This window comes from Copidosoma floridanum, unplaced genomic scaffold, assembly GCF_036245765.1.
Source record: "Copidosoma floridanum isolate Cflo_tuat_1 unplaced genomic scaffold, Cflo_Japanese_pri ptg000004l, whole genome shotgun sequence".
In the NCBI taxonomy this organism is placed as follows: domain Eukaryota; kingdom Metazoa; phylum Arthropoda; class Insecta; order Hymenoptera; family Encyrtidae; genus Copidosoma; species Copidosoma floridanum.
This window is the reverse complement of record NW_028321881.1, coordinates 33,946,305-33,973,632: the sequence shown is the minus strand read 5'-3', so window position 1 is coordinate 33,973,632 and position 27,328 is coordinate 33,946,305. Positions and strand designations below refer to the sequence as shown.

General features: G+C 32.0%; 1 protein-coding gene across 1 annotated transcript in view; it reads right to left on the bottom strand.

The window, feature by feature from the left end:
• The window catches only part of RyR (Ryanodine receptor), a 1,110,242-nt gene that overhangs the window by 998,526 nt on the left and 84,388 nt on the right, over window positions 1-27,328 (bottom strand). The window contains exons 3-4 of the mRNA XM_089598062.1: window positions 19,481-19,585; window positions 18,973-19,076 (exon numbers count right to left, since the gene is read on the bottom strand). Of these exons, the coding sequence (XP_089454188.1) occupies window positions 18,973-19,076; window positions 19,481-19,585 (209 nt within the window). The remainder of the gene's footprint in view (window positions 1-18,972; window positions 19,077-19,480; window positions 19,586-27,328) is intronic.

The following is a 27,328-nucleotide window of genomic DNA, read 5'->3' as shown; positions in this document are numbered from 1 at the left end:
TATAACGGCATCAATGTATTTACTTTTACATGTTTTTCAGTTGTTACTTTTTTTTTGAGCCTGTTTCTTGATTTTTCTGGAAAATAACCAAGAATCGGACTTTTTTTTGAGGTTAGAACCCAAAAAAATTATCAATCTATCTATTTCCGTTCGCGAGTTCTACGGTTTTGGAACGAAAAAACCCGTTTTTGCCCACTGTGTTGCCGTCCCGAGCAAGTAGCGGTTCTCTCTGGTAACAGAGAGGGCAACTACCCTGGTTTTAACCCCTTCTAAATACTTATTTCTAGAAAAAAGTGTAGTGCTGCCCTTTGCGGGTTAGTATGACATTTAAAAAGATGCCAACATGAAAAACGTTGATGCAAAACTAGTACCCCAGGTGGTAACCTCTCTGAGGGAATCCGCTGGCAGTTCCGATCCAGTGAAAGCCCGGGTGACTGTCGCAGACCCCACGAATTCAGGGCAGGAGCCACAAAGACGTGTCTTATGGCCAACAGGGACTGCTAAATGTTCCATGGCCCTTTCTCACACACAAAGGACGAAGAGGAAGCCTGTCAAGCATAGGCACTAACGACACCGAGCACAGCAACGTGTCAATATTTAGCAACCAGACCCAGGAGGAGCTTGCCTCTTCAGAAGAATAAGGTGCTAAGCTCAGAGTGAAGCGACAGCAAGTGACTGATAAAGTACAATCAGCAACAAAAGATTTAACAGAGGCACTACAAGCAATTAATGATAAGTATGGTAATACAGCAAACGCTGTTAAAAATAGGCTCAAAGCCGCGCTTAAACACCGTGAAGAGGCAGAGATAATAAGAAAAAGCTTTTTTGCTAAAGAAAAAGTACTTACAAACTCTTGTAAGGCGTCATTTGAATCCCTGGAGTAGAGGGAACAAAGGCGAGATAATTTCCGACGGCATGTACAGAAAAAAACCCTAAACACTGCCCTAAAGAAATTGGAACAAAGTAAAAGAAACATGAGCCCATCGAACAGCCCTGAGAAACGTCAGTAAACCATGTCTTTATAGAAAAAGAAAACAGGCAGTGGCAAACAAGAAGAGATTTTTCTCAAAGACAAAACAAACCAGAAAAATAAAGCAGACGCGACAACAACAGTAGTAGTGAAGATGGCCGAAGGGCAGACTTTTGCAAAGGTGCTAAAGACGATAAAGGCGAACTTTGATTCTGATAAGGCTAATGTGGCAGTACTCGAGAAGATCAGCACTTCTAGCAAATGGTGGCGAGTTAGCTCGTTAATGCTGTGAGACGCTATGGTCTCCCTGGTGGCTCCACCCTGAAGTAATGCTAACGCGGTTTCAGGGTGGATCAAAAGCCATGTGGCATGGGGGGGGGTTTAGTGGGTATGGGTGGTCTAATACAAAAAGTCCACCGAGTCCCACACTACCGCTGTCCTTGCGGTGTGCCTTAATGCATTCCCCCTCTCTCCACAAAAAAACTACTACTACTACTACTACTACTACTCCTAGTAATTACTCCTAATGAAACTATTGGGAGTACTGAATAATCATCATATATAGAACATTCTGGCAGAACTGACGTGCAAGATCTTGCACAAGTTGAAGATTTGCAACGAAAATTTTTTAAGCGTTGAAATATCATTTTCATAACCAGTGCTTAACCAAAATTTAGTTGCAAAGATCATGCTCAGCGAGCACAAACCCAATCAAGGCTGCATATGTACATGCATCTCAAATTGAAGACGGTTCCATCAAATTTTTATCAGTCTTACCTTGCTATAGCATATCACTAAGGCACTTTCGTAAAAAAAGAGAATGTTTTAATCTTTACCCTTCATCTATACATAATTCTCCTTAAAAAAAAAAAATAAATGAAAACAAAAAAATTAATAAGAAATAAAAAAATACATAAAACAAAACAAAAAATTTTTGAAGGAATTATTTCGTTACAACCGAGCCAACGATTTTCTGCACACTAGCCAAGTACCCTCTCTACTTGGATAGGAGAAATCTTCGTTTTTTATTAATCCCTTTCTCCTTATGATAGTGTTGTTCGTATTTTATTGTTAATTTAATATTTACATCCTGTTTCTCTCTTAACATAGCAAAGAATTTCATAAAAAAAACTTTTAATGCACTGCAGTACTACCTTCCGGGTGATATTAAAAATTTACTAATAAATACATAACTAATGCTTAACGATGTAGATCAACTAATAGTTTTATGTACTATCATTGTTCTTATCTTAGCAACTATATAGTTGGTTAGTTTGAAAAATCTTTTTTGCTAATTTTCAATTGAATTTAAAATGAATAAAGTATGATTAAAGATTTTAAGAGATAGAAGTCTCAATTAGATTTTTTGGTATAGGGCAGGACAGGGCTCTGTGTGTAAATTCCCTTTTTTATGAACTAACAGATTGTGGTATAAGAATTATCTTTTTTAAATAAGTTTCATATAAAGTAAGAAAGTTAATTGATTTTGTACATAAAGAAACTGTCTGAAATTTATAAAATAGTTAATTTTATGACTAAATGTTTTTTACTAACTTCGTTGACCATTTTACAAAAAAGTTTTAAAAACTTTATTAAGTTATTTTTTTAATAAATAGTATCTTGACATGTAGTATGCTTTTTTTTGTCCTTAAAATTTCCAGTTTAAAGCACCTTATGCTCCTAAAAGTCAATTCGACACTCCATTATACCTTAGCAGCAATATTATATTTTACTCTCATGGCTACAACTTGGAACTTTTCATCATATTTACTGGACCAATCAGATTCGGGCTTTGTAAGGCATTTTTTACATGCCCACCTGTTATAGAGTATACACATTTTTTTTTCTTCAATTATGCAGATACAAGCAGCATTTAACGCAAGTTTGTGTCATGGAATGGTGGGGTGGTAAGGAACAGGGTTACATGGCTAGTAGGCATACTTTCTATATAATATAGTTAATTTAATGATTTTCTTAAAAGGTTTCGTAAGTTGTAACATAACATGCTATCTAATTTTTAAATGATGTTATTCCTCTTATTTTTTTACAAACTAGAAAAAGCGATTATAATTATTTAGTAGCAAAATTTATTTATTTTTGCTAATTAGTTTAGGGAACGATATTATAATTTGCTCTTAAAAACAAAACGTATATTTTATTTGAAAAGTTATGTGGTAAAAGTTTTCTTTAATGCACGACTACACATTTGAGATTTAAGTTTCTTTTTTTTTTTTTTTAAATAGAATATCAAAATTGTACGATTTACTTAGGACATTTTTAATTAAATGCAATGTTTTTGATGTATTTAACCATTATTTAGGAGTTAATTATCGTATTGAATCATTTACTGGTAGTGAGAAATTGGCACTCCAAGGACGCAGGGGACAAAGCCCAACTTATATGTGTATATAATATTATATATAACTAAAAGATTTCACATATAAATATTCATGCGTGATCGTATGATCGTATGTGACAGGTAAAACCGTGACGCCAGAAACTTTGTCAGCCTAGAAAGTTGCTTTGAATACACTATGCTTTATAATTGCTTACTGTGCAAACAATGAAATGCTTATTGAAAGCACACCTCATAACCCTATATTCTAATATTAAGTAGTATTTGTTAGAGAAGAATAACTTCGTTTTAGGGTACCTAAGCACCTACCGACCACTGGTGTTTCTTTATTATTTTAAAATCACTATTAAATTGCTAACTTTTTTTTAATTGACTGTCTTAAGCCACTCTTAACTAAATACAAAACTAAAAGTATTTAAGAAAGTGGGAGCGTATTATATAGACAATTTAATTGATAAATTTTTAAGCGCTTATTTGTCAAAATCAGATGAAAATTCAGTTAAAGCAAGAATTTTTAGACATTCTCCCCACATTTTGTCCACTGTGCGACTGTTGTTGTCAAGAGTGCTGTGACTACATCAATTGGATTTTTTCAATATTCATACCTTTCACCCTCCAAAACATTTCCTAGTCTTTTTAACAATAATTGTAAGTGTAATGTCCCCATTGCGATTACAGTTTTCAGAAGTAAGGTGATCGTTGGTCTGTTGAGGATGACGTTTTAGAAATAATAACACCTTGAGCATTCATATTTCTTACAGATAGTTGATTAAAAAAATTTTTTGTTCGTCATTTGTGTCAGCCTCACAAGGCTGAAAGAGATTTTCATGTGGTTACATACGCACAACGATAACATTAAAAATACAAAATAGTTACCTCAGGTACGTGAGCGTTCATTCGTATGACAACTCACTTGTCACTGGTCAAATGATGGACAACTATAGATAATAAGGCTTTGCAGTATCTATACAGTTGGCACGACAAAGGTGAAAGGATGAGGATGATGCCTATGATCGAAACATTTAAGCTTTTGGAATAACGAAAGTTATAATTCGTTAGGGTCGTCTCCCTTCTTGTTGATGTCATTACTATCTGACTTCATACAGAGAATTTTAAAAATAATTCATTTGTAACAGTTAGCTTCTGTGTCAAATATTTTAATGTTATCCCAATCAAACTCACTGTTACGTGTAGTTCAATGTGCATACACAATGAAGTCAGGGTTTTGTTTTTTCTGTGTTAATTCATGCGAATTTCAACAGCTCTCTTTGTTTTACCAATATACGATGCCAGACAGCTTTTAGAAGAGAGGTTGTAAACGATGTTGGTCTCTTTAGAATTATCTGTTTTATCGCTTTCCCAACAAATGACGCTGCTTGAGCTTATTAATTATTTACAAGAGGGTATGTGTGAATGTTGTGAGGTTTCAATATGACTCATATTTCATAAAAACTGCTACCAGTATATAGTATACCAATTTTCCATGTAAGATAAACATTTAGGCTATTTTGATTATGATTGATAAATTTTTGTTTTTTAAATCTTATTTTTATGTTTTTGTTAACAAAATTCTAGGAATAGTTGTAACTTATGCACAGGCTCTTACATTTTCAATATATACATTCTAATATCTCTTGCTTGAAGGTTAAATTGCTCTATCAATCAAACTAAAGACACCTCAATACTTAGTCTAAAGGACGTTAATAAACAGAGAATTGATGTCTAAAGGGATGTTGGGGAACAGAGAGCTGACGTCTAAGAATATTAGTATGTGATTGGAGAGAAGTTATATATTTTTTTTAATTTATTTTTTAATTATAGGGGTATCAATCAAAGAATCATCAAATTGGTGTACCTTCGGTAGACCATAGCACTTATCTAGAGTCGTATTCATGGAAGACAAAGCAGTAAAATGGCGAATTCTAGCAAAAAAAAGTCATCATTTAACTTGTTGAAAATTGACAAGATTTTTGATAGGAAATTTAAAAAATTCTTCGAATAGTTTAGTAGGTTGATGTGTCAGACAACAACTGGTGTATTTTTGTGAAATAAACACTATTATTTAGACTTACAGTTACGTTACCTTTATTATACGCAGAAGTAGAAAATATGTCTGGATTTTTATTATTACTTTGTTTTTCAATGGTACTCTACTTTTTAATCATAAAAACCACATTGACCAAATATTAAATATTTTTAGTTCATATAATCTTAATTAACAGTTTACACATAAGATGGAGGTTGACTACAAACTTAAAGAAATATTATCTTTAATTTAATTGGTAAAGCGGTTTTACTTGCCAGCAAAAGATAACATGGTGTAAATGTTGCTAAGGTAAAAAATCTATTGATATAGCATATACTGGTAGACGGCCTCATTCGTTTTAAAACGTTGTTTACCAATTCTACTGTAAAAGCGGTCTGGCGTCGCGTCGTATGTCAGTAAGATAAAGCGAGCAACCAAAATACGCATAAATGAGCACAGAAAAAAAATCTGACGCTGTTGTTTATGCACATTGAACTCCGTATGACCATAAGTTTGATTAGGATATCCTACAAATACTTTACAAAGAAGCTAATTTCAACGAATGAATGAGAAATACTTCCAAAATTGTCTGTATAAAATCGGACAATGATAACATCAACAAGACATACCGTACCTCAAGATATCATACTTCCCGTTATTACGGAAGTTCATTATACTAAGCATTTAGTTAACAAATATTAATGATTTAGAGCTTAACACATTTATTTAACTTTATTTTTATAAAACTTAGCTCATGTTTATAATTACTTTGCATAAAAATTAAAAAATAATTATGAAAATAATGCAATAACAGCAAGTTTTGAGATTTGGTATTAAGAATCTTATGTGTCAATGTGAAAAGAAGATTTAATTATCACTATTATTTACTTAAGGTGGTCCTTTCATGAAATAATTATGAACAGAATGGCATAAAATCTTGAGGAATCATTTATTGAGTTAAAATACACTACCCCTCAAAATTTCAAAGTAGGCTGACAAATATTAACGCAAGAAAACGATAAATACAATTTAAATTTTAAACATGCGCTCTTATGGTAACTAAGCATTTTTTTACTAAAAGTTGTAGTCTAGCTACTTTTTTACTGAACGTAATAAAGTAAAAAAACTGACACAATAAAGCTTGCAGTGCAATTCTAAATATACCACTATCTTGAAATATATGTGTTCACGGACTTAATCAAAAGATATTAAAAGAAAAACAGGCATACGTTTTCGTTTTCTATGTTGAAAGCATAGGTAGGCATCCACTCCTGGTATTTTGAGGTTAAGCGCGAGTTTAAGATAATCATTTCTAAAATCCGAATCATTCCGAACTTTTATATCGTATATTATGATCTGAAATTTGAAATCAGTACTTAATTTGCCTTACTAAACAATATTTGATTAAAATTTTAGCAGTATTAACAAATACAACTTGATAATCGCACCTTTCACTCGGGAGTCATGAAAGAACCCCCTTAAATAGATGTTTTTAGTTACAATGCTAAAAAGAGAATAGGTTAAAAACAGACGCATTTTTTAGGGAAACAGTGAAATACACTAATTAAATGTATATATGTGCGTTATGATTTGGTACTAAACGTATAACCTCCTGGGTTGTGTAAAGACAATATATCACGATACTTAACAGAGGGACAACGTTGTTTTTAATCGCACAGTGACCAGTGGGAGGGAGGGGGCAAAAACTGTATTCAGAGAAATAAACTAAGAAATCCATCGTACTTTTGAATAGTTTTTGCAGGAGTGTTGGAGCAGTGCTGGGGATTTTTAATATAGTGCAGACGTGGGATAGAGTCTGTGATGGCAGTGAAGGGGTCACGGTGGGTTCATGAAAAAAAATACAGACCAACTACTGAAATCTTCTTTTACTTTTAAAAGTTTTTTCAATTTTTATAGGCATCTACACATCTTTTTATACGAAATCTTGCCTCAGATCCACCTAGCTCAGCACACACATTATGATTGAATGAAAACTCTTACTGTTTATATTATGCTTTTCTTTATATTGTTTTTGGATCATTGTAAAGATTATATTGGGTACTTTCTCAGCACCCTAAAGGCACCGGTAAACAGAGCACACAGGCAAGGGAGGTGTGAAATAAACTGTAACAACAATAACTAACACTTCCCTCTAATTTTAGCAAAAATGAAAAAATATAAGAATTTATTGTAAGATCGTAAAAAAAATACAATGAAAAAAAAGAATTTGGAGTTTAACAATTACAGAAATATCAGCAGCTCTTTATTATAAAATACACAATTAAACTAAAATAACCAAATAGTTAACTGTACAAAAGTTTGAGTTAACACTACACTGTGAGTATTACTAACACATGTATGGACACTTGAGTCTATGTGAGATACTAAACTTTACTTGTAACAATTCCTTTTCTTCTGAGTTTGTCTGTTCAATTTAATCAAGTTTCTGTGACACGAGTATAACTGGTTCACATCTCTCTAAACTGCAGAACAAGAGCAGTACAATGAGCACGTGCAAATCGGAGCAGGTGTGTAATGAGCTTCTCGTGTATAAATCCTCTTCTTACATATACATGGCACCACCGTGAAAGGTATTATTGACCTTTGAATTTTTACTACTAAACACACTGGCGTATTAAACTACTCACTCTGCAAAATTCAGACACTAATGTTATATTAACATAAACGAGTGTTGCTTTGCTCACTACAACGGTGTTGAAGATAAACACCGATGAGAAGAGAGTTTACACGTAGCACAAAGAGAACAATGGCTGACCAAGAGTATGCTTCTATGCGATTGCTATCTAGGGTCAACTGAATTGTAGCACATGTGTCTAGTAGCCAACGCAAGGAGACACACACACAATCACTCACACACGCATGATAGCTAATCTAAGCTTGGCCACACACTGTCGACACATACAAGCAGAAGAAACCCACTACTTTTTCAGTAAGAGCCACCCTGCTTCTTCCTTCACTATCACGATGCTTAGAAACATCAAAACATCCTTTTTCTACACAAAACCTTGCCCCTTATCTGCTGAGCTAAACACGCACGTTATAATATCATGAAAACCATTACTCTCTTTAGTATAAATTAGCTCATATTTTTCTCTGGATTTTCAACTCAATACATCTCCCGTGAGATCTCCTTTTGCCCACATCTGATTAGCTAATACAACATGCACGTTATAAATTAATGTTTATAAAATAAATTTATTATGTATTTTTATAATAAATATAAAAAAAAATGTATAGTACACTTATAAATAAGTAATTTATGAATACAAAATTGTCTAAATACAAAACAGATAGGACCCCGCAACAACTACAGGTTTCTGGTGGAATTGGCTGAAAATTTTATATATTATGTATTATTATCACCTAAGCAAAAATTTCCAGGCACAAGTATCGAAAATGAACAGTGTTTGAGTGAATAATTATTTAAGTCGTTGATTTTTGTAAGGGTTAGTTCAATGGGAAATTTGGTACATTAAACAGTTGTAATACATGTAAGGTATAAGAAGATTTTGTCAAATGTTTCTACTGATTTTGACTCGGAAAGGGCCCTCTTACTGTAAGTAAATAGTAGCTCACATACTATTTGGAGTGTAATAATAATAGACATGTATACTAACTTAACGATGGATAAATGCACAAGAAGAAAACAGTAATATCTGATGGATCACATACAGCGACTTTGCCAATAAAAGCGTATCTCAATGAGAAAAGCGTATTGATATTACTTGATTGCCGTTGAAAATAGCCTAAAAGTATTGCTTTTAATACTTTTCAGAAGCCACCAGCATTTTGTTCACAAGCTAGCCATTATTACATACTTTGAAGAATATACATCATCTCGCAATTACAAACATTTACTTCATAAGCAAATTATTTCGTAACAATTATCGATAAAATTGATTATTTTTATGTTATGTTTAATTTTATTACTTCATGTAACAAAATTTTTTTCATCGTACAAACAGATACCATGGGCTTGCATCTGGTCTCCATACTTAATTCAATATCCAATTTTCAAACATGAATCTACGTTGATCCTGGTGTCCTGAACCAATTCTGGTGGCAAAAAATTTGAAAAACGGCTCACAACGTTGGACGTGCACGTTCAGATCATGTTAGTGCGACGTAAAAGTTAATAAAGCAAATTACATTGTTGAAACATCGAACGACCAACACAAACACAAAAAAATTGACGAAGCCGTTCAAAATCGGCAAAATCTGAGTAATATGCTTGAACGTAAAGCAACTGATGACATCTCATCTCATCTCTCTAAACTGCTGTAAGAAGAGTTGAAGCAATAAGACGTGAATACATTGACTGTAAAAGACGTAAAAAATTTGACGACTATTTTACGGAAGATTTGATGGCTATAATATCAAACGAATTAAAAGTTACAAGCTTTTGCGATAATGTGCTCCAGAATTCCGTCAATAGAGACTTACTACTTTCACCTTAGTACAGTTTGGTCCCAACTTTCATCATCGCTAAGTTTAACTACAAATAACTGTGAATCTACCCATTTAAGGTAAAAGCACCAGTACGTGAACACTTTTTCCATAAAGTCTTTGTTTTCTCATTTTTATTGAATTTCTGATTTGCATAACAACAAAACAGTCATTGCGCCAGTAAGTTTTTATTTTTTCCTTAAAATAGAAAACAAAAAAGTTTTTCTAGGTCATGTGTACAATTAATAAATTAATTTTAAAGTTTTTTTACCAATGACCCAGTAGATGAACAGCGTGTTCAGGTATTGGTACCGATACGTATTTTTGACTGAGTACTTGAACATCCCATGTGAATTAAATAGGAGAGAGGTTATGTTAGCTGCCTTCTACTGATTTCTATTTCTATTAAGTATTGCAAATAACCAAATCGAAAAATTTCTTTCTAATTTCATTGGTAACATACTATGAAAACTATGACGACTGGCTTGACATACTATTATTATTGACAAACAGTGATTTCAATCGTTTTAATGTGTTCGAGTACTGGGCATAGGTAAAACCTAATGGTACCAGTACCTAAACAGTCTCACAAGCCACCTCATACAAGTTGCATGAATAAATAATTTTTTTCTCGTTCAGTATAAAGACTTACTGAAATATAAATTTTGTTTTATCTAAAGAACGATCAAAGGATATTAGAAAATTTTTTTTTTTATCCACTTAAATTGAAAATAGTTTATTCAAGCTGTTCAATCTACTGGTGCAATTTTAGAAAGTGTTCACGTACTGGTGCTTTTACCTTACATTTTAATGAAATGTTTTATCGATCGAATCTAAAGTTGTTTCTGTTTGTTAAAGCACTCAAGGCTATTCAATGTAAAGTATACATTAAGATGCACAGTACCAATAACAAAGCAAAAAAAAACAAGAAAAAACAGAGTTTCTAACGAATAATATGCTACTGTTAAAAACCGGATCTATATCTCGACTTGAATGCGTACAAATAGTCTCAAAAAAATTTTTACAGCTTTCAATTTGTAAAGAATACGATGATTTTATTTTTGAATTCATGGCTATCAATATTTTTTTAAACACGCCAGCGTGAAAACAACTGTCAGTCCGAAGCCTGAATGAAATGTGACTGAAAAAATATTGAACATTTTAGTATTAAAGACACAATATTACTTATTTATACATATCTCATCTCTTCATTGCGTTTTTATTGCTGGGAACAAATTAGACTATGCATTCTAATGAGCTAAGAACCAATTCCACAAAGTTTATACCTGGAGAAATCTGTTGAGATCCAATTCAGGATCGCCACATTTGACAAGTAAATCGTTTCATGAGAAGGTCATTTTATAGGTAATTCATTTCACTCGCGAATCTTTGTATAACCTAATTGCTTCAAGGGCTTATCGTTTTCTGGTAGATCTTTCTTTGGGCAAATAATTACATGGTAAAGCTATTCACAAGTGAATTGTTTTACGGGTAGATCGTTCCATGGGCAAGTCGTTTTATGGATAAATCATTTCACAGGTAGATCGTTTTACGGTTACATTGTTTCATAGACAGATTAAAATTAATTTTTCCAAAAAATATATGATAAAAAGGGCTTTTGTCGTTGAATGCTGCAGCTGTTAAATGTTATGAAGCGTGTTGGCAAGCATAATTCCCCATTGAATCGAACTAGTCAGAACAGACAGATTTCTGTTTAATATTCCTTCCCATGCCATCTTTGAAAGGATTGAACCTCAGCCAAATAATAGAAATATAATAAGGATAAGACATGATAATTATTATATTCTCAAAACAATATGGTATCAACTTACTTTCATCTTTGACCTCATCTTACTAGTATATAAAGCAAAGTCTCTAAAACCGTTGTAATCGCCAACTACGAAAACTACTTAACCAATCTTGCTAAAATTTTGCCCATTAATTCTTGACACTTCCTAGATGGTTTAAGTATGATTTTTATCTTAAAAAAATAAATTACATAAGCAATAAATATGCTTTACATTTTGCAAAAATACGCTAGCTTTTCGCTTTAGTTCAGTAGGATCCACTCAGTGGCATTAGAGTTAAATTGAAGCTACCTGCAAGAGAATTAAGTAACTCTAGTTTAAATGTCCTCAAACAAAGTGTTGAGCATCATGGTCAATCATCGGCAGTGCATAAAGCATAGAGCTGGGAGTCATGCAGCTGGGTAACCCAGCTACCGACAACACTGTTCTTTCATGGACAAGCAACTTACGTCGAACTATGTCCTAAACGATCAAGATTGACACGTACCACTAAGTAAAAATGTGTTCCAAATTCTAACGTCTATGGCAAAATACTATGAGATGTGTCTAGCTAGAGCATAGTCTGCTCTAGCATTTTGGGTTTAAGGGCCATTCTTCCGACTGTCCTGGGGCTACAAGAGAGAATTTTGCTAGAACAGCAAGTCAGGAAAACCAACCCTCAGAAGTTTGGGCAGCCACAACAACTTTCTTCTCAGTGGTCATCTCAACGGCATTCCCACAGAGAAAGTATTTTCTAAGCCCACTTTTTCGACTAATGATGGGCGGTTGGTTATCTGGGAAACAACCTGAAAACGAGATCTTCTTTGGATAATGGCGTATCTCCCTCCTGCATGGTCTCCGTACACAGAGACTCCAAAGATAAGAGTCAAGCTACACGCAGCTAGCTCTCCATCATCAAGAATAATAATAAGGAATGGCTGGAAGTTTCACTACTGGTCTGTTTCAGGGCCATAATAAGTATTTACGTTCCCTACTTAACCATCGATCTCGGCGGTTTTTTTAAGAGCCACCTAAGATTAAACTACCTCGCCAACAAATACATTTTGACTAGCATTTTTTGCAACGATTCGTCGACTAAAAGACTATATAAAGCTGTCCTCTATTTAACCCAGTCAGTCATTCACTGGCAGATATCACGAGCGGAGTTATTCGTCACGAGGCTAGAAACTCCAGAGACCAACAATCCTATATTACCCTCTTGACTCCAAGCATTCAACAAAAAATCACCAACCCTTTCCAAGGTGTGCACTGGGTGAACCTTACAGCTATAAAGGGAAAGTAAATTTTAGCAAATAGGACAGAACGGGCAAGCAATACAAACCAATTTCCACTCCTTAGATCACCAAAACAACTGAGACTGCAAATAAGGAAGGTGCATGAGACACCAACGTCTTCGGTATAATACCAGAAGATGTTGGAAAAGAGCTTTACAACTAGCTTTAACGATTCAGACATTGTAGAAATTTTCCGATCAGTCTGGTGCTGCAACAGCAGACCAGAGAAGATCGCACTGAGGTTATCAGACAGTCACATTTGCTGGAAATTTCAGTCAAAAAAAGAGTTAAGCTCACTGGTCACTTTTAGCCATTAAACATTGAACTACCGTGCCAATAAATATATAAAAACTTAGCAAAGTTGACAAAAAACAGCCATTAGGAATTACAAAAGTCTTAACCATGCCAAAAATTGTTAGAGGACGATTCGGAAGGAAACCTTTAAATGCATCCAATGTATACAATTTTAGGCATCAAGAAATTGACGCAGAACATTTATCGAGTATGAAGCAGCAGCATCAAAATCGACGAATAAAGAATGTCTTAAGTAAGGGATCAGCTTTTTATCATAACACTCACAGTAATGACTCAAATCTTTTAGATTTTTAAGTAGGCAAAATATGTATTTGTATTTTTGTGGCTGTCAAAAATCTGTAAATTAAGCTCCAGGACTTTGTTGCTTTGGTGATAAAGTTGTAAGATAAGAGAAGCAATTTTTTAAATTTTGTTTTTTGCAAGTTTTCAGTCCTTACAAATTTAAAATAGCCCTTTTCATAGATTATACGGGAGGAACTGCAAATCAACGGCCCTGTAGGGTCAATGAATATTTTATGGCATGAAGAATGTACGGTACTTTTTAGCATGATTATATATTTTTCACTGTTAAAAGCTTATTATTGAACCAAGTAAACTGTATGAATTCCAAACAAATATATATTTCATAAGAAGTTTTTGTTCTGAAAAGTTTCAAGAGAAGATATAAAATTTTTAACTGAAAACGTTTCACATAACATGTCAACACACTTCAGTGTTCCATTTAGTGAGTCTCGTGCTAGTGAATAATGTCAACACTAAGTAATTCGTGAATTATTCCTATCCTATAAACAACTAATTAAACGATATGAAATATGATCAAAATCAAATCAAATCAAATGTTAGATAATCAAATCTTGATCCATCTATTTTATTGACTAATAACTCAAGAAACAGTATCATTCAAAATCTTTAGGAAGTTATATTTTTTATTAAAATTAAGTTATAATCTACACTTGAAACAAGGGGGAGGTGCTACTCAAACCAAAGATTTGTGGGTCATATTACAAAAAATAGCATATTTCTAGGGCAAAAATGGTTAACAACTTAAAGTTAGTTGTAAATTGTTAAAATATTTTTTGTATCGTTCGTGACCGAAATAAGTTAAAACTATTTTGGCCCTACTGGATCTGGACAATAAAAATTTTTACGACTTTCTTATTTTATGTAATGAAATATGAGCATTACAGGCTCTTATAGAATCTCATTATAACTAAGATAAAGGCTCTGTCGATAAAAATTTTACCTAATTTTTACATTTATATTATGTACTTACTGATAACATTCTGTCACGGCCCAAACGCTATGCGTTCGCGGGGTCAGGGAGGAGAGACGAGAGAGGAGGAGCAAAGTGAAGGAAAGCGGAGCTAGTCGAAGTAGACTAGCTTGGGAGCCCATGCGAGGTGGTAGTATAGCGCGGTTAAGATATACGTGACTCACAGAGGTTAGGGGTGCCAACGAACTTCAGTGCAAAGCAAGACGCGATTGAGGATGATACTACCCGAGTACTCTCATGACTCAGGCTTTGTAATCCGGGTAGTGACCAGGAACTTTGGCTGGTAAAGACGCTCACCCGTTCCTCCTCCAAGCCGAGATCTACACCGCATTGATCGTCATCTCTTGTACCTGCGTTCGACCAACCAAGTTGGTGAGATCGTTTTTGAGCGCGTCTTTCATTGTAATTCGCGAGATCTGCCCGTCACGTGGGATACATATGTGCAAGAGAGACAGCGGTATTGTATACTAGCTAATTTCATACTTTTGCTCGTTCCAGCATGTACACACACCCGCGTATATAACTTTGTATTCTTTTATATTAAATGTATGCACTTTTATTTGCTTTATTTGCAAGCCTTTGAGTGTTAAGTTGTTAAGGCCGTATATGTGTGTGCTACCTTATCTGAGAATCCCGTGGCCCCGTCCCTTTGCATGACATCAAAGTTTAAGTATTTCCTCTCGTCCAAAGTATACGTGCACTTGCGGGACAATCCCTGGTATCCTAAGGCACATGGGGCTGGACTCAACGACAGAGGTGAAATTACAGGTAAACTGGCCTGTGAATTTGACAACGACTATCGTCAAGGATTTTTGGGCCTCAGGTGCGTGATCGAAACATAATTTGGCAGGACGTGAGGACACGTACTGTTTCATACAATCAATTTCCCTCGCGCACCTCGTTACAACTCATACAAGTCACTATCCAAGTCGATAACCCAACATTTAATTAAGATACAATGCGCTTTGTATCGTTACGTGATAGTGCTACGGCCTCTTATAAATTAGTTGAAAAATCAATATTATGACGCAATGAATAAGAATTAAACTTTTTACTTACACAGAAATCATTTATGAAACAACTATAGTTTAACTTGTTACCTCCTAAGTCGATAACCGAACGCTTCAAAAAGATCCATAACACTCTTCGGTGTTATGGGCTCTTAAATTTTATTCTGGGAAGATCCAAATTATAAACTTGCAAACCTGCAGCACTTACTTATTGTGACAAAAAATCAGAAAAAAGTTGTGCAACGTCCTCCACCTTAGTATAATACGAAATGCCAAAATTCAATTGCGTGCAGTTGTGAGCATATCTTACATTAAAATGTTAAATTTATTACATGTCAGTCTCACAAGTAAAAGCCTGTAATTATTAGTCAATAAATTTTTCGATTCTCTAAAATGCGTAAAAAAGTTATTACTAACTATAAGGTCCTATGCCGTAAAAAATTAAAAAACAAAGGAAAAATAAAAAAAAATGGAAAAAAATTAAAAGTAACAAACCAAGGGGCATTAAAAAGTCATGGGACTCACGGTAAGAACGAAGTTCTTCAAATATGAAATGAGTGCCGAAAAACAATTGAACATGTCGAGAAATATCATAAAATAAAGAAACACAATTTCTCAGGTAACAAGAGTGTCACAAGACCCGTAGGAAGAACGAAGCTCTATGAAAATAAATACTGCATTCATGTAGTTCAGTTAAACAAAAACTTGGAAAAAAAAAAAAAAAAGTTCAGTACTCACGATGGTTAAACTATCTCAGAACGTCGCGCATAAAAACAGTACTCATAAAGTTCAACGATCGTGAGTACTGAACTAATTTAAAAAAATTTTTTTTTTTTTTTTTTTTTCGTTTTTCAAGTTTTTGTTTTACTGAACTACATGAATGCAGTACTTATTCTCATTAAGCTTCGTTCTTCCGATGGGCCTTGTGACCCCCTTGTTACCTGAGGAATCGTATTTATTTAATTTATGATGTTTTTTGATACACATCTTATGTTCAATTATTTTTCGCCCCTCATCTCATGTTTAGAGAACTTCTTTCCTACCGTGGGTCCCATGACTTATTTATACCCCCTGGTTTGTTCTTTTTATGTTTTTCATTTTTTTAATTTTTTTATGTAATCTTATATTTTTGTTTCTTTTTTTATTTTTTTTCTATTATTCCATTATATTATTCCATGTCTTTTTTAAATTCATTTTTTTTTTTTTCATTTTTTATTTCATTACTTTTTTTTCTTTAATTTTTTTTAAATACATTTTCTTTTTTTTTATTTCATTCCTTTGAATTCGTTATTTTTTAAATTTGATTTTCTTCATTTTAAGTTTATTCCCTTCCTTTTTTTCATTTTATTTTATTTTTTAATTTCGTTTTTGATTTCATTCCCTATTTTTCGATTTCATTCTTTAATTTTTTTTCAAATTATTTTCTATTTTATTTTTCTTATCATTTCGTATGTATTTATTTCTTTTTTTTTTTTTTTTTTTAATTTTTTTTCTTCGATTTTATACCTTCCTTTTTATTTTTATTTTTAATTATTTTTTATTTCATTTTGTTTAAATTTATTTTACTTAATTTCTGTACGTATATTTTTCCCAATTACTTTTTTCTTACCTATTTTCTTGCAATTTTAAAGCCAATTAATATATTTATATAATTTAAGTTTTATTTTAAAACATGAGATATTATTATGGAAATGGATTAGAAATAAAATATTGAAACTGAATGTTAAATATTTTAAGTACTATAATATAAAAATATAAAAATGTTACAAATAATTAACTTAATATAAAAGTTTATCAGATTCTTCAATAGAAACTATTGGTTTATGGTAACTTAAATCAGATACGTATGTTCTTAACTGTATTTTATTTAGATATCGAGAAAAAACGGCATCTATCGTAGTCCCATATCTTGTTATATGTTTTTCAGGATTACTATTTATAGTTCAGTTTAATTTTTGGAAGAGGATATTGGTCAAATATTCGGAATTTTTCTTGGCAAAGTTTATGTTAAAATCACCAGCTAAAATAAGTGAAAAATTATTTAAATCTTTGCCAAGCAATTGTGCACCTACTTTAATATACTCCAGTAGTGTTTTAAGAATTGTATAATTTATATCTTTTATTTTTTGATTAGGTGAAACATATATGGCTACCATTACTATTTTTTGGGCATTTTTCATTATAGATATGGCTGAACAAACGTCTGCAATATCTGCTGTTCGAACATTTAAATCATGGGTACTTTGTACAGTCATATCCATATTTGGACCAACGATATTCACTGTATCATTAATATTATGATATATTGTAACTCCCACTGACCATGGATTGTCACGTTTAAAAAGGACGATACAGTTTAATTGTGGTATGTTAATTTGTTGATTATTGTCTATCCATGTTTTAGTCAACATTAAAACATTACATTTTCTAGTGACTGTATTATTCAAATCAAGTAAATGTTTCCTTAGACCTAAAATATTGAAACATAATATAGACAAATTTTTTGTATCAGAAATGAAATTGGTAATCATTCAAGCTGTATTTGCAACAGAATTTAAAGAGAGCCTTTAAGATTCGTGTACTAAACTTACAGTCAAAATAGCTCATAAACGGTCATAATAAAATTTAAACTTAGTCAGATCGTTATCAGATGTTACAATATACAAGCCTTTAAGACTTGTTACACGAGAAAGTGCAATGTAAACAAGTGATTGCGAATGCAATTTTTCATACTGATAAACAACTTGATCGAACGTTCCACCTAGTGATTCGTGAATTGTCATAGCACAAACTGCTATCAAGGGGAAATGTTTTCGTTTAACGGTAACTTTATTGTCTTTTGTTCAAGAAATATTTGATGTTCGTAGTTTGATCCGTACGGCAGATCTATTAATTCTATTTCTTATAGCGAATAAAGCAGCTTTTTTCTGATTTTATCACCAATTTGAATATTACCAGGAAATTCTAACCAAACTTGGCAAACAATATTATCTTTATCGAAATCTTAATAAACCAACTTACCAGCACCACTATTGGCTAAGCCATCAGATATTTAAATGTTTAAAGTGATGAGATAATACTTATCTTTAACAAAAGTAATAATGCAAGGTAAGCTACCTGTATCAATTACTGACATTTTGTGTATTTTTTGCCGTTACCAATTTTTGTTAATGTAGAAGAAAACGTCTTATTAGCTTGCTTTTTTACTTGAGTACGGTGATAAAATTTCTATTTTTTCCATAAATAAGGCCTAACCATAAAATTTTTAATTGATTTGTGAATAGGCATTGATCTAACTAGCGGAAGTTGACGTAAGTCGCCAATAAAAATAACGTCAATGTTTCGAAAATCAAAATGCATAACTGGGCTGTTTTTCTACATTAATCAGGAAGTTCTTTGTTCCAAGATAAAACTATTACACATATTGTAATGGAAAATATATTTAAATGTAAACATTATAAGGTATTTGTTACGTTACCGTCTCTGATCCAGCAGCAGTAACCAATTCTTGCAAAGCCCTTACTGATAAGGCTTGCTCAATTACAAATACACATTGTGATAAGTCCGGTGGTATATTCTGTGAAACACAAATATCTTATGATGACATTATTGAGTTTAACACATAAAATATGCTTGCATAAAAAGTTACTATTAAAAAAACGGTTTTCTTGTCAATGAAATTCTAATAAGTGAATGACTTAGCTGGGTCTAATTGCGCCCAATGCCCAAAAACTAAAATTTTACATTTCTGATAAGTCATTGTTAACATTCCAGTAGAACCTTATATGAAAACTTTCCTAAATAATAGACCAAGTCCTTATCCAGTACTTTACAATTCTTTATTTGTGGAATCGATTTAATTACTAGTTATATAATTAAAAAAATGTTTTTGGTAAGTTTATTTTTCTCTAACAACTGATTCATGAACATCTTAATATCTTAACGTATTGATGATCGTGAATCACTTTTACGGGTACTTACTTTGTCAGCTATATTTTCGAGAAAACAGTGTCGATTTCCAAAACCCTCAGCTGCCAGACAAACTCGTTCCCCAGTGGCTGTGCATGAAAGACACACCATGTCTTCCTGTAATCAAAAAGTTAAGGATATTAGGAATAAAAACACTCATTATATTTTTTACTGACAAAACAACTGCAGTAAGGGTAACTTCATGTGATCATAAGAATGTATGTATAAATTAGCCAAACCTTACGTCTTAAGTACTCCACCCCGTTACTTACACCAGAGGTATAAATTCATTTTCTAATTGACATCTCTAGCTGATGTTTTTAATAACATAAATATAGATCTTTAACCTCATATAATCTAAACATGAAAAATAAGGCTGTTATCATATAAGGGAGGCTCAATACAATGGGGGAATCTTATAAATTTGAGATTTATAAAATATTAACAAATAAAAATCCAGTTATAGTTTGATATCATGTCTTAACTGTCATTGATCAGCGAAAAAGTTTGGAAAACTACGTTATCAAGAAAATCTTTTTTTATGAATGTACTAGATATCTTTGTGTCTACTAAAATAGACAAACACGCGCGTTTGTTTATCCGCTTTAGTGTACACACTATATTGAAAATATGCCTGTACCACGTGACACGGCAATATATATAGAGAAAGAGAGGAAAATTAGTACAGGCCTTATGGAAGAAATTAAGTTTTTATTGTTTTTCGTAGTGGAAAAGGTGTTGAATACAAAAAGTTGTTGGATTACATATTTTTGACATTGTGAGAGTAAGGTTGTTATTTTTTCCATACGATTAAATTGTTTATGAAGTCCGTAAACAGAGTTTTGAACGTACAAAGTACAGTCAACCCTACATGGAGCTACTCGTTTCTGCTGATGGTGCTATCGCTGTTGCGCCAGCTCAGAGGTAAAAACGCAGCTTGATGTTAGGTTAAACTGTTCTTTTTACCTATAAGAAGATGTTTTTGGCCTTAAAAAACGAGTTTACCATATGAAAAAAATAAGAACCTAACCATTACAATGTTAAAAATATGTACTCTGGAAATTTTTTGTGTTCAACACCTTTTCCACCACCAAAAAAAAATAAAAACTTAATTTCTCCTATAAGACCTGTACTACTTCTCTTCTAGTTGTCATATGTATATATTGCCATGTCACGTGGTACAGACTTATTCCCAATAGCTGCCATTTTGTCAAAAGCATACAAGCTCAGGCATTTTATGTGTGAATGAATATTTTTTACAGAATTGATGACTTGTACAATTTGAAGCCTACGAGAAGGGTAAAACGTGGTTAATTTTCTAATAAAATATTCTATAATTCAAAAATTATTTTGAAAATTATCATTAACATTTGATTCTAATAAAGTATTAGGAAATAACGCATAAGATTGCAATCAAGTCACACGGGAACGTGACGACGAGGTAAGTTTGAGAAAGTAGACGAAGTCTCGGCGACCGCGCTACTATTTACTTCAGATTTGCATACTCGAATTTTTAAACATCAATAAAAAGCTTTTCGCTGGTATGCCTGATGTATTTTGGTTTAACTCAATATCTTTAGTCCTATGTGAGAAAGTCGTTAAGACGAAGAAAACGAGGCATGCGTATCTCAAAATACTCAAAAAAAATAAAATAAAATAAAATTAAGGAAATTAAAAATTAAATATAAAAATAAAAATACAAAAAATCAACTAAGAAAATAAAAAATAGAGAATCAAACTAAAAGAAGCAAATCAGGGGGTATAAATGGATCATGGGGCCCATGGCAAAAACGAAGTTCTTTAAACATGAAATAAGTGTAAAGACACACAGTTTCTCAGGTAACTGGAGGGTTACCAGACCCATAGAAAGAACGAAGCTCTATAAAAACAAGTACTGTATTTATGTAGTTCACTAAAACAAAATCTTAAAAAATGAACTTAAAAAAAATAAGAAAATTTAGTTCAGTACTCACGATAGTTCAACTTCATGACTACGTCATGCATAAAAACAGTAATTTGATTCTTCATTTGTATATCTTTTATTTCATTTGTTTTTCTAATTTTAATTTTTCTATTTAATTTTTAATTTTCTTTATTTTGTATTTTTTTTTTTTTTAATCTTCTTTTTTTATTCCTTTTTTTATTTTACTTTTTTTCCATTTCATTGTATTTTTTATGTGTTTTTTGATTTCATTTCATTTTTTTTCATCTTTCATTTAATTTTTTTTTTCCTTAATTATTTTTTTTAAGCTTTTCTTTTTTTCTTTTTTAATTTTATTTTCTGCATTTTTACTTCATTTTCTTTCCCAATCTTTTTTCATTTCATTTTATTTTTTAATGTCTTTTCTGATTTTATTCCCATCTTTTTATATCATTTTTTAATTTCTTTTCATATTATTTTTCATTTCATTTTTCTTATTATTTCATATTTATTTTATTTCATTTTTTTCATTAAATTTTTCCATTTTGATTTTATACCTTTTTTTATTTATATTTTTAATAGTTTGTCATTGCATTTCGTTGAAGTTGTTTTAATTTAAGTTCTGTACATACATTTTTTTTAAATCTTTTTTTTTTACTTTTGTTTTGCAATTGTATAGCCAATCAATACAATTTTTTATTTTTTTTAATATAATTATTTAAGGACATTTTGCTATTATTTGTTTATCAGATTTAAAATAAGCGCCCTAAGAAACCATTAAAATGATATGTTACTCGAAATTTATATGTATAATGATCTTACATAATTTATTTAAAACTGATTTAATAAATTACCACATTAAAATAAGTATGTAACATAGTAATATTATTTGTTTATTGAACTTGAAATAAGTGCCCTTAAAAACCATTGATACGTTTTGCAACTCTTTTGTATATGTTTATTTTATTCATATATTTGTTTATTTAATAATTGATTTATAGCAGTAATTATTAGCATTATTTTAATGCCAAAAAACATCAAGTTTAAAAAAAATCGGTTGGTATTTTCTGCATAAAATGCACAAAATACTAATATTTAATGCGTTATAACGCGCCTCATTCGATTTAATTTACATAATCATATTTATGCTAGTTAAATTTTTTGTTTTTTAAAATTTTTTATTCAAAAAAAAAAAATTTTTCAGGAGGAAAAGACTTCTAGTAAACGACATCTGTTTTATGGAAATCTGTCGTTTTTAAGATTTCAGCCCCCCCAAGCACGTGACATAAAGAACTTAATTTTAATAAATAACTAAATAAGTAATTTATCAATTCAATTATAAATTTATCATTAATTGAATGTATTATCAGTAAATGCATATCAAAATTAAAAAAAAGTTACAAACCACACGATAAGTACAAGAAATCGGAATATTATAGTCGGCAGCGCTCGTAGCAGAGTGGGTAGGGTACTTGACTCGTATGCAGGAGGTCGAGGGTTCAAATCTATTTGCTGAAAAAGTTTTTTTTTTTTTTCAGAATTGTAGAAGAAAAAAATTTGAAGATAAAAATTACTGTGGGAAAAGAAAATTAAAATTTGTTCAAAAATCAATCGCTTAGGAGTGTGAAGGGGAATGGTGGGCAGAGGTATGAAGGAGGATAGCGCAGTACGTTTAGAAGATATAGGGTGAGAAAAAGTGTGTAGAGGACTGACGGTGAGTGCGGAGGGGTAAGGGGGGAAACTTAAGAGGAAGAGTCTTCTGGTGAGCGACTTCAGTTTCATACAATCTGTCGTTTTTAAAATTCCAGCCCCCCCAGTACGTGACATAAAGAACTTCGTTCAAAAAATTTTTTTTATGACTCAGTGTCTGAGAAATGATCGTAGAATTAAGTTAGCTCAAGCCAAATTTCTCTAGCATGGTGTTAATAGGAGTGTTATTAAAATAAAGCAGTGCGGCCAACAGCGTCTCATATTGCCTACAGACATTTTTTTAAGTTTCACCAGACAGCACGCAGCGTTGGGAGCCCTTAGTGGCTCAGTGGTAGAGCACTTGCTTCCTACCTGGAGAGCTTGGTTTCAAGACTACACTCTATCACTTTCTCCTAGGTAATTTGGTGGTGTTTTTTATACGACCTAATCACTAGGAAATCATATAAGTAGTTAACTGATAAGATACTTTTACTGTGGCATGCAGATTTCCAGATAATAGTAAAGAACAACGATACTTTAAAAGAGGAGGGTGGGTGGATCGTGGAATTTTTGAATGACTCCCCCATAATGAAATCGTCTTATAAATAATCAAGAACATTAATAATAAAATGTATGTAGCGAATCAAAGTTATATATATATATATATATATATATATATATATATATATATATATATATATATATATATATATATATGTATATATGGATGTACCCACAGCCATTAAACAACGACAAACAAGAGGTGGTATTGCTAAGGTAAGATACTTACTTAGCAGAAAGTATTTCAATATGCATGAAAATTTTGAATATTAAATATATTTAATATCCTATTATCTTAATCCTGAATTTCGTACGCCATAAACGCAAGACCTTAATTTAAGTATCTGAATTAAGATTTTTATTGAATGGATTAAATATTAGCAATAAATTGTACAATTTTTTTGTAATAGTGGTAATAACATTTTTACGGTCTAAGTAGATAAATTAAATGTAGAAAGAGTTTGATTTTTATGATGAATATAAATTATAGATAATGAATAATGAATAATCCAAAGAGAATTAAGGTGTTCTACCTTAGCAACGAGATCCTTTTAAGTATCTAATTATTTTATATGCAAGCCATCATGGAAATTTTTCAACAATTTTACTAGAAAATTTATATAACTATTATGATATGACTTATAAGCCCCTTAATATGCTGCATTCAGCAGGCTTAAGCGATTTTCAACCTTACGGAACCTGAAATTAAATTGACTATTGTACTGCAATCAAAAGCTGTGGGCTTAGAAGTCGAATTGGTACATGTACTTTCAATCATAAAGAATCTATTACTTTAAAAACAAATAGTGTCAACACATTAAATTTTGAGACAACAGTGAGGAAATCGTCGAACGTGAGAATTGTTTTGTTCAAATATTGTAAGTGCGCATGCACTGTACATACCTAAACATACAAGCATAAAAATTTAAGTCCAACACAAGTATAGGTATATAACAGCAGAAGAAAGCAAGAGATTACGGCGTTGTTAGTTTTATCGTGGCAGGGCCGTCATCTTTACACAAGGTATCTCGAAAAAACCAATAGTTTTTAAACATCTATTTCCTGGTGACTTTGTTGCGTATTATTAATATTTCGTTGACACACTTAAATGTGTATGTGCTGTGGTAGTGTGACGTGGCATGGTGTGATGTGGTGCAGAGTGGACTGGTGTTTGACGGTATGATGAGGGAGACTGGGTGAAAGGGAAGAAACATGCAAAATCTACTTGTGTCACACAGTTTCCTCAACATCAGAATTCTGGAATCGTTGATTTACTCTCACGCGTAACACACCTATATAAACATATATTGAATGGGTGAGTAGCATTATAACTCAGTTGTATATTTAATAGATGTATTAAAAGAGATTACTTCTCGAGATACATAGATATAGAAGATGTGGTAACAAATTTTTAAAGAAGGTGATAGGTATGAGCCAACTAATCACAGACCAATATATCTGATTCTGCAAAAATTGTTTAAAAAATCACAAATTTAACAGTGCTTAAACTTCGAACAAACTAATATCAGATAAACAATATGGAATCTAAAAGATAAAAGGCTGTACAAATGCTCTCGCCTCACGAAATAACTACATAAATACTGAACTTGGCTTACGAAATCCAACTGCAGTAGCATTTACAGATTTACGTAAGACTTTTGACTGCGTTGATCATGAAAATGTATTGAGGAAACTTGAGAATTGTCGAGTGTGGAAAATAACACTGAAATTCTTTATAATCTATATTCAAGATAGACTTATCAAAACCGTTTTTTCTAATACTACCAGCCACTATGAAGCTATTAATTTTTAAGGCCCTTAGAGAACTATACTTGGTCCAGTGTTTTTTCTTAGATATATTTACTTATTACACATACATGTAGATAGTGTCACTTCTTTTCCTGATGATTTTGTAGATCAAACTCTTGGACTTATTTAGAAGGGGTATTAACAGATAAACTGAATACAATGTAGTACTTATTATACATCAACAAATTAGCTTCTAATATTGAAAAAAACCTTAATTTTGACTTTTGGTGAATATAATGACTGGATAATAAGTTGCAATAGGATAGTCATATAAATTGTATTTTAAAAAAACTAAATATTTGCTGTTTGTCTCCTAAAAGCTCAGATTTGTATTAAAAATTACTCAATCAACTACTGTATACTATGTTCCATTTCTCGGCTAAATCATGAAATTTTTGCTTAGGGATCAGCATGTCAAAGCGTTTTGAACCCTTTATAATCATTGCAGAAAAAAATTCTTAGAATTATTTTGAACAATAAATATAATGTGATTTAATTCAACACGAAACTACTTGAAATGTATCAAGCTTATAATTTTTCATGTCTTGTTTACAAACATAAGGCATTGCAGTAGGATATGTACTTGATTGGGACCACCAAAACTAGAAATAAAAGTATTCTGCTTTTTAACTGTAATTTGGATAGTGAAAAATGCTTTCACCAATGTATGGCTATTACATTATTTAATAAACTGCCGCATACACTGAAAATAGTAAGCAATATTAAAGGGACAAGAGAAAAGAAAATTTTAAGCGACGAGTTTAGAGGATTATAAACAAAATAAGTAAGACTATAAAGTCATCATTTTTCCATCTTGCTTTTGAGATTTGTTAATAAGAAAAGTGCTTCTATCTTTTATCTGACTTTCATTTTTATTTTTTAGTCGTAATTTTTTTTGTCAGTTCGAAGTATACCACTCCAGTGTATAGGCACACTCCGTGCCTTTTTGCTGGAATGCGTTAAGTTTTTAGTTTTATTTTGATTTCCTGTTAAAAAAAACTTTGAATGGTATAATAAAAGCTTTTGCAAAGCTGTAAACTTTATACTATATCAATGTACATCATATGGTGAATCAATAACTGAGACGCATAATGTGGATTTGGTGTTTTTCAATGTGCAAAAATGTGGAAAAAATAAGGGAATGTTCGGTGTACTATTCTGATATTTTAACTTATTTCATTTTTAATATTGCTCACACGAAGCCTCTAGCACCCCTTCATAAGCCCCCGCTGCCTTTGCACTATTTTTCTTGTTCTCCTACTGCCCCTGCTGTTCCCATAGTATACCTAAGTAAATATACTATTTTTTTGTTTGTACCTTAATAAGGCTACGTATATTTAACCGTTAGAAAATAAAGCATTTTTTTGTTTAGAAAGTAAAGATTTTTTGATTAGAGGAAGAATAAATGCAGGAAAGGAAAATAATAGTCGAACTTCTGTGAAGTGCGTGCGCATGTAATGCAGATTACTAACTCTGTGGTAGCATTATAAAAGCTGTATCGATTTTTTAGATATATATGTATATACAGACATACTAACAGGGTTTAATCTGCTACGCGCTTCGTTTCCATTTTTACGAACAAATTGTCAAAGCAATAAGTAAGTGAAATAAGTCTAGTATGAGGAATCTTTTGCTTTAAATCAAAAATAAATGTAAAAACTAAGCACTCCGGGAGTGCAGGCAGAAGTGAAAACTTGAACTTATGGCGCGTTGGGCACTTTTTTGGGTGAGCATTTTTAGGTGTGCTCGCGACATGAGAAATTGTACATAAAAAATCAAGTTTATCAAAGCAATGTGGGCACTTTTTGAATGGACATGAAGAATAATGATATAGAAACTATATTCGAAGGAAGTGGTTTTATTTAAATGAGTAAATTTTA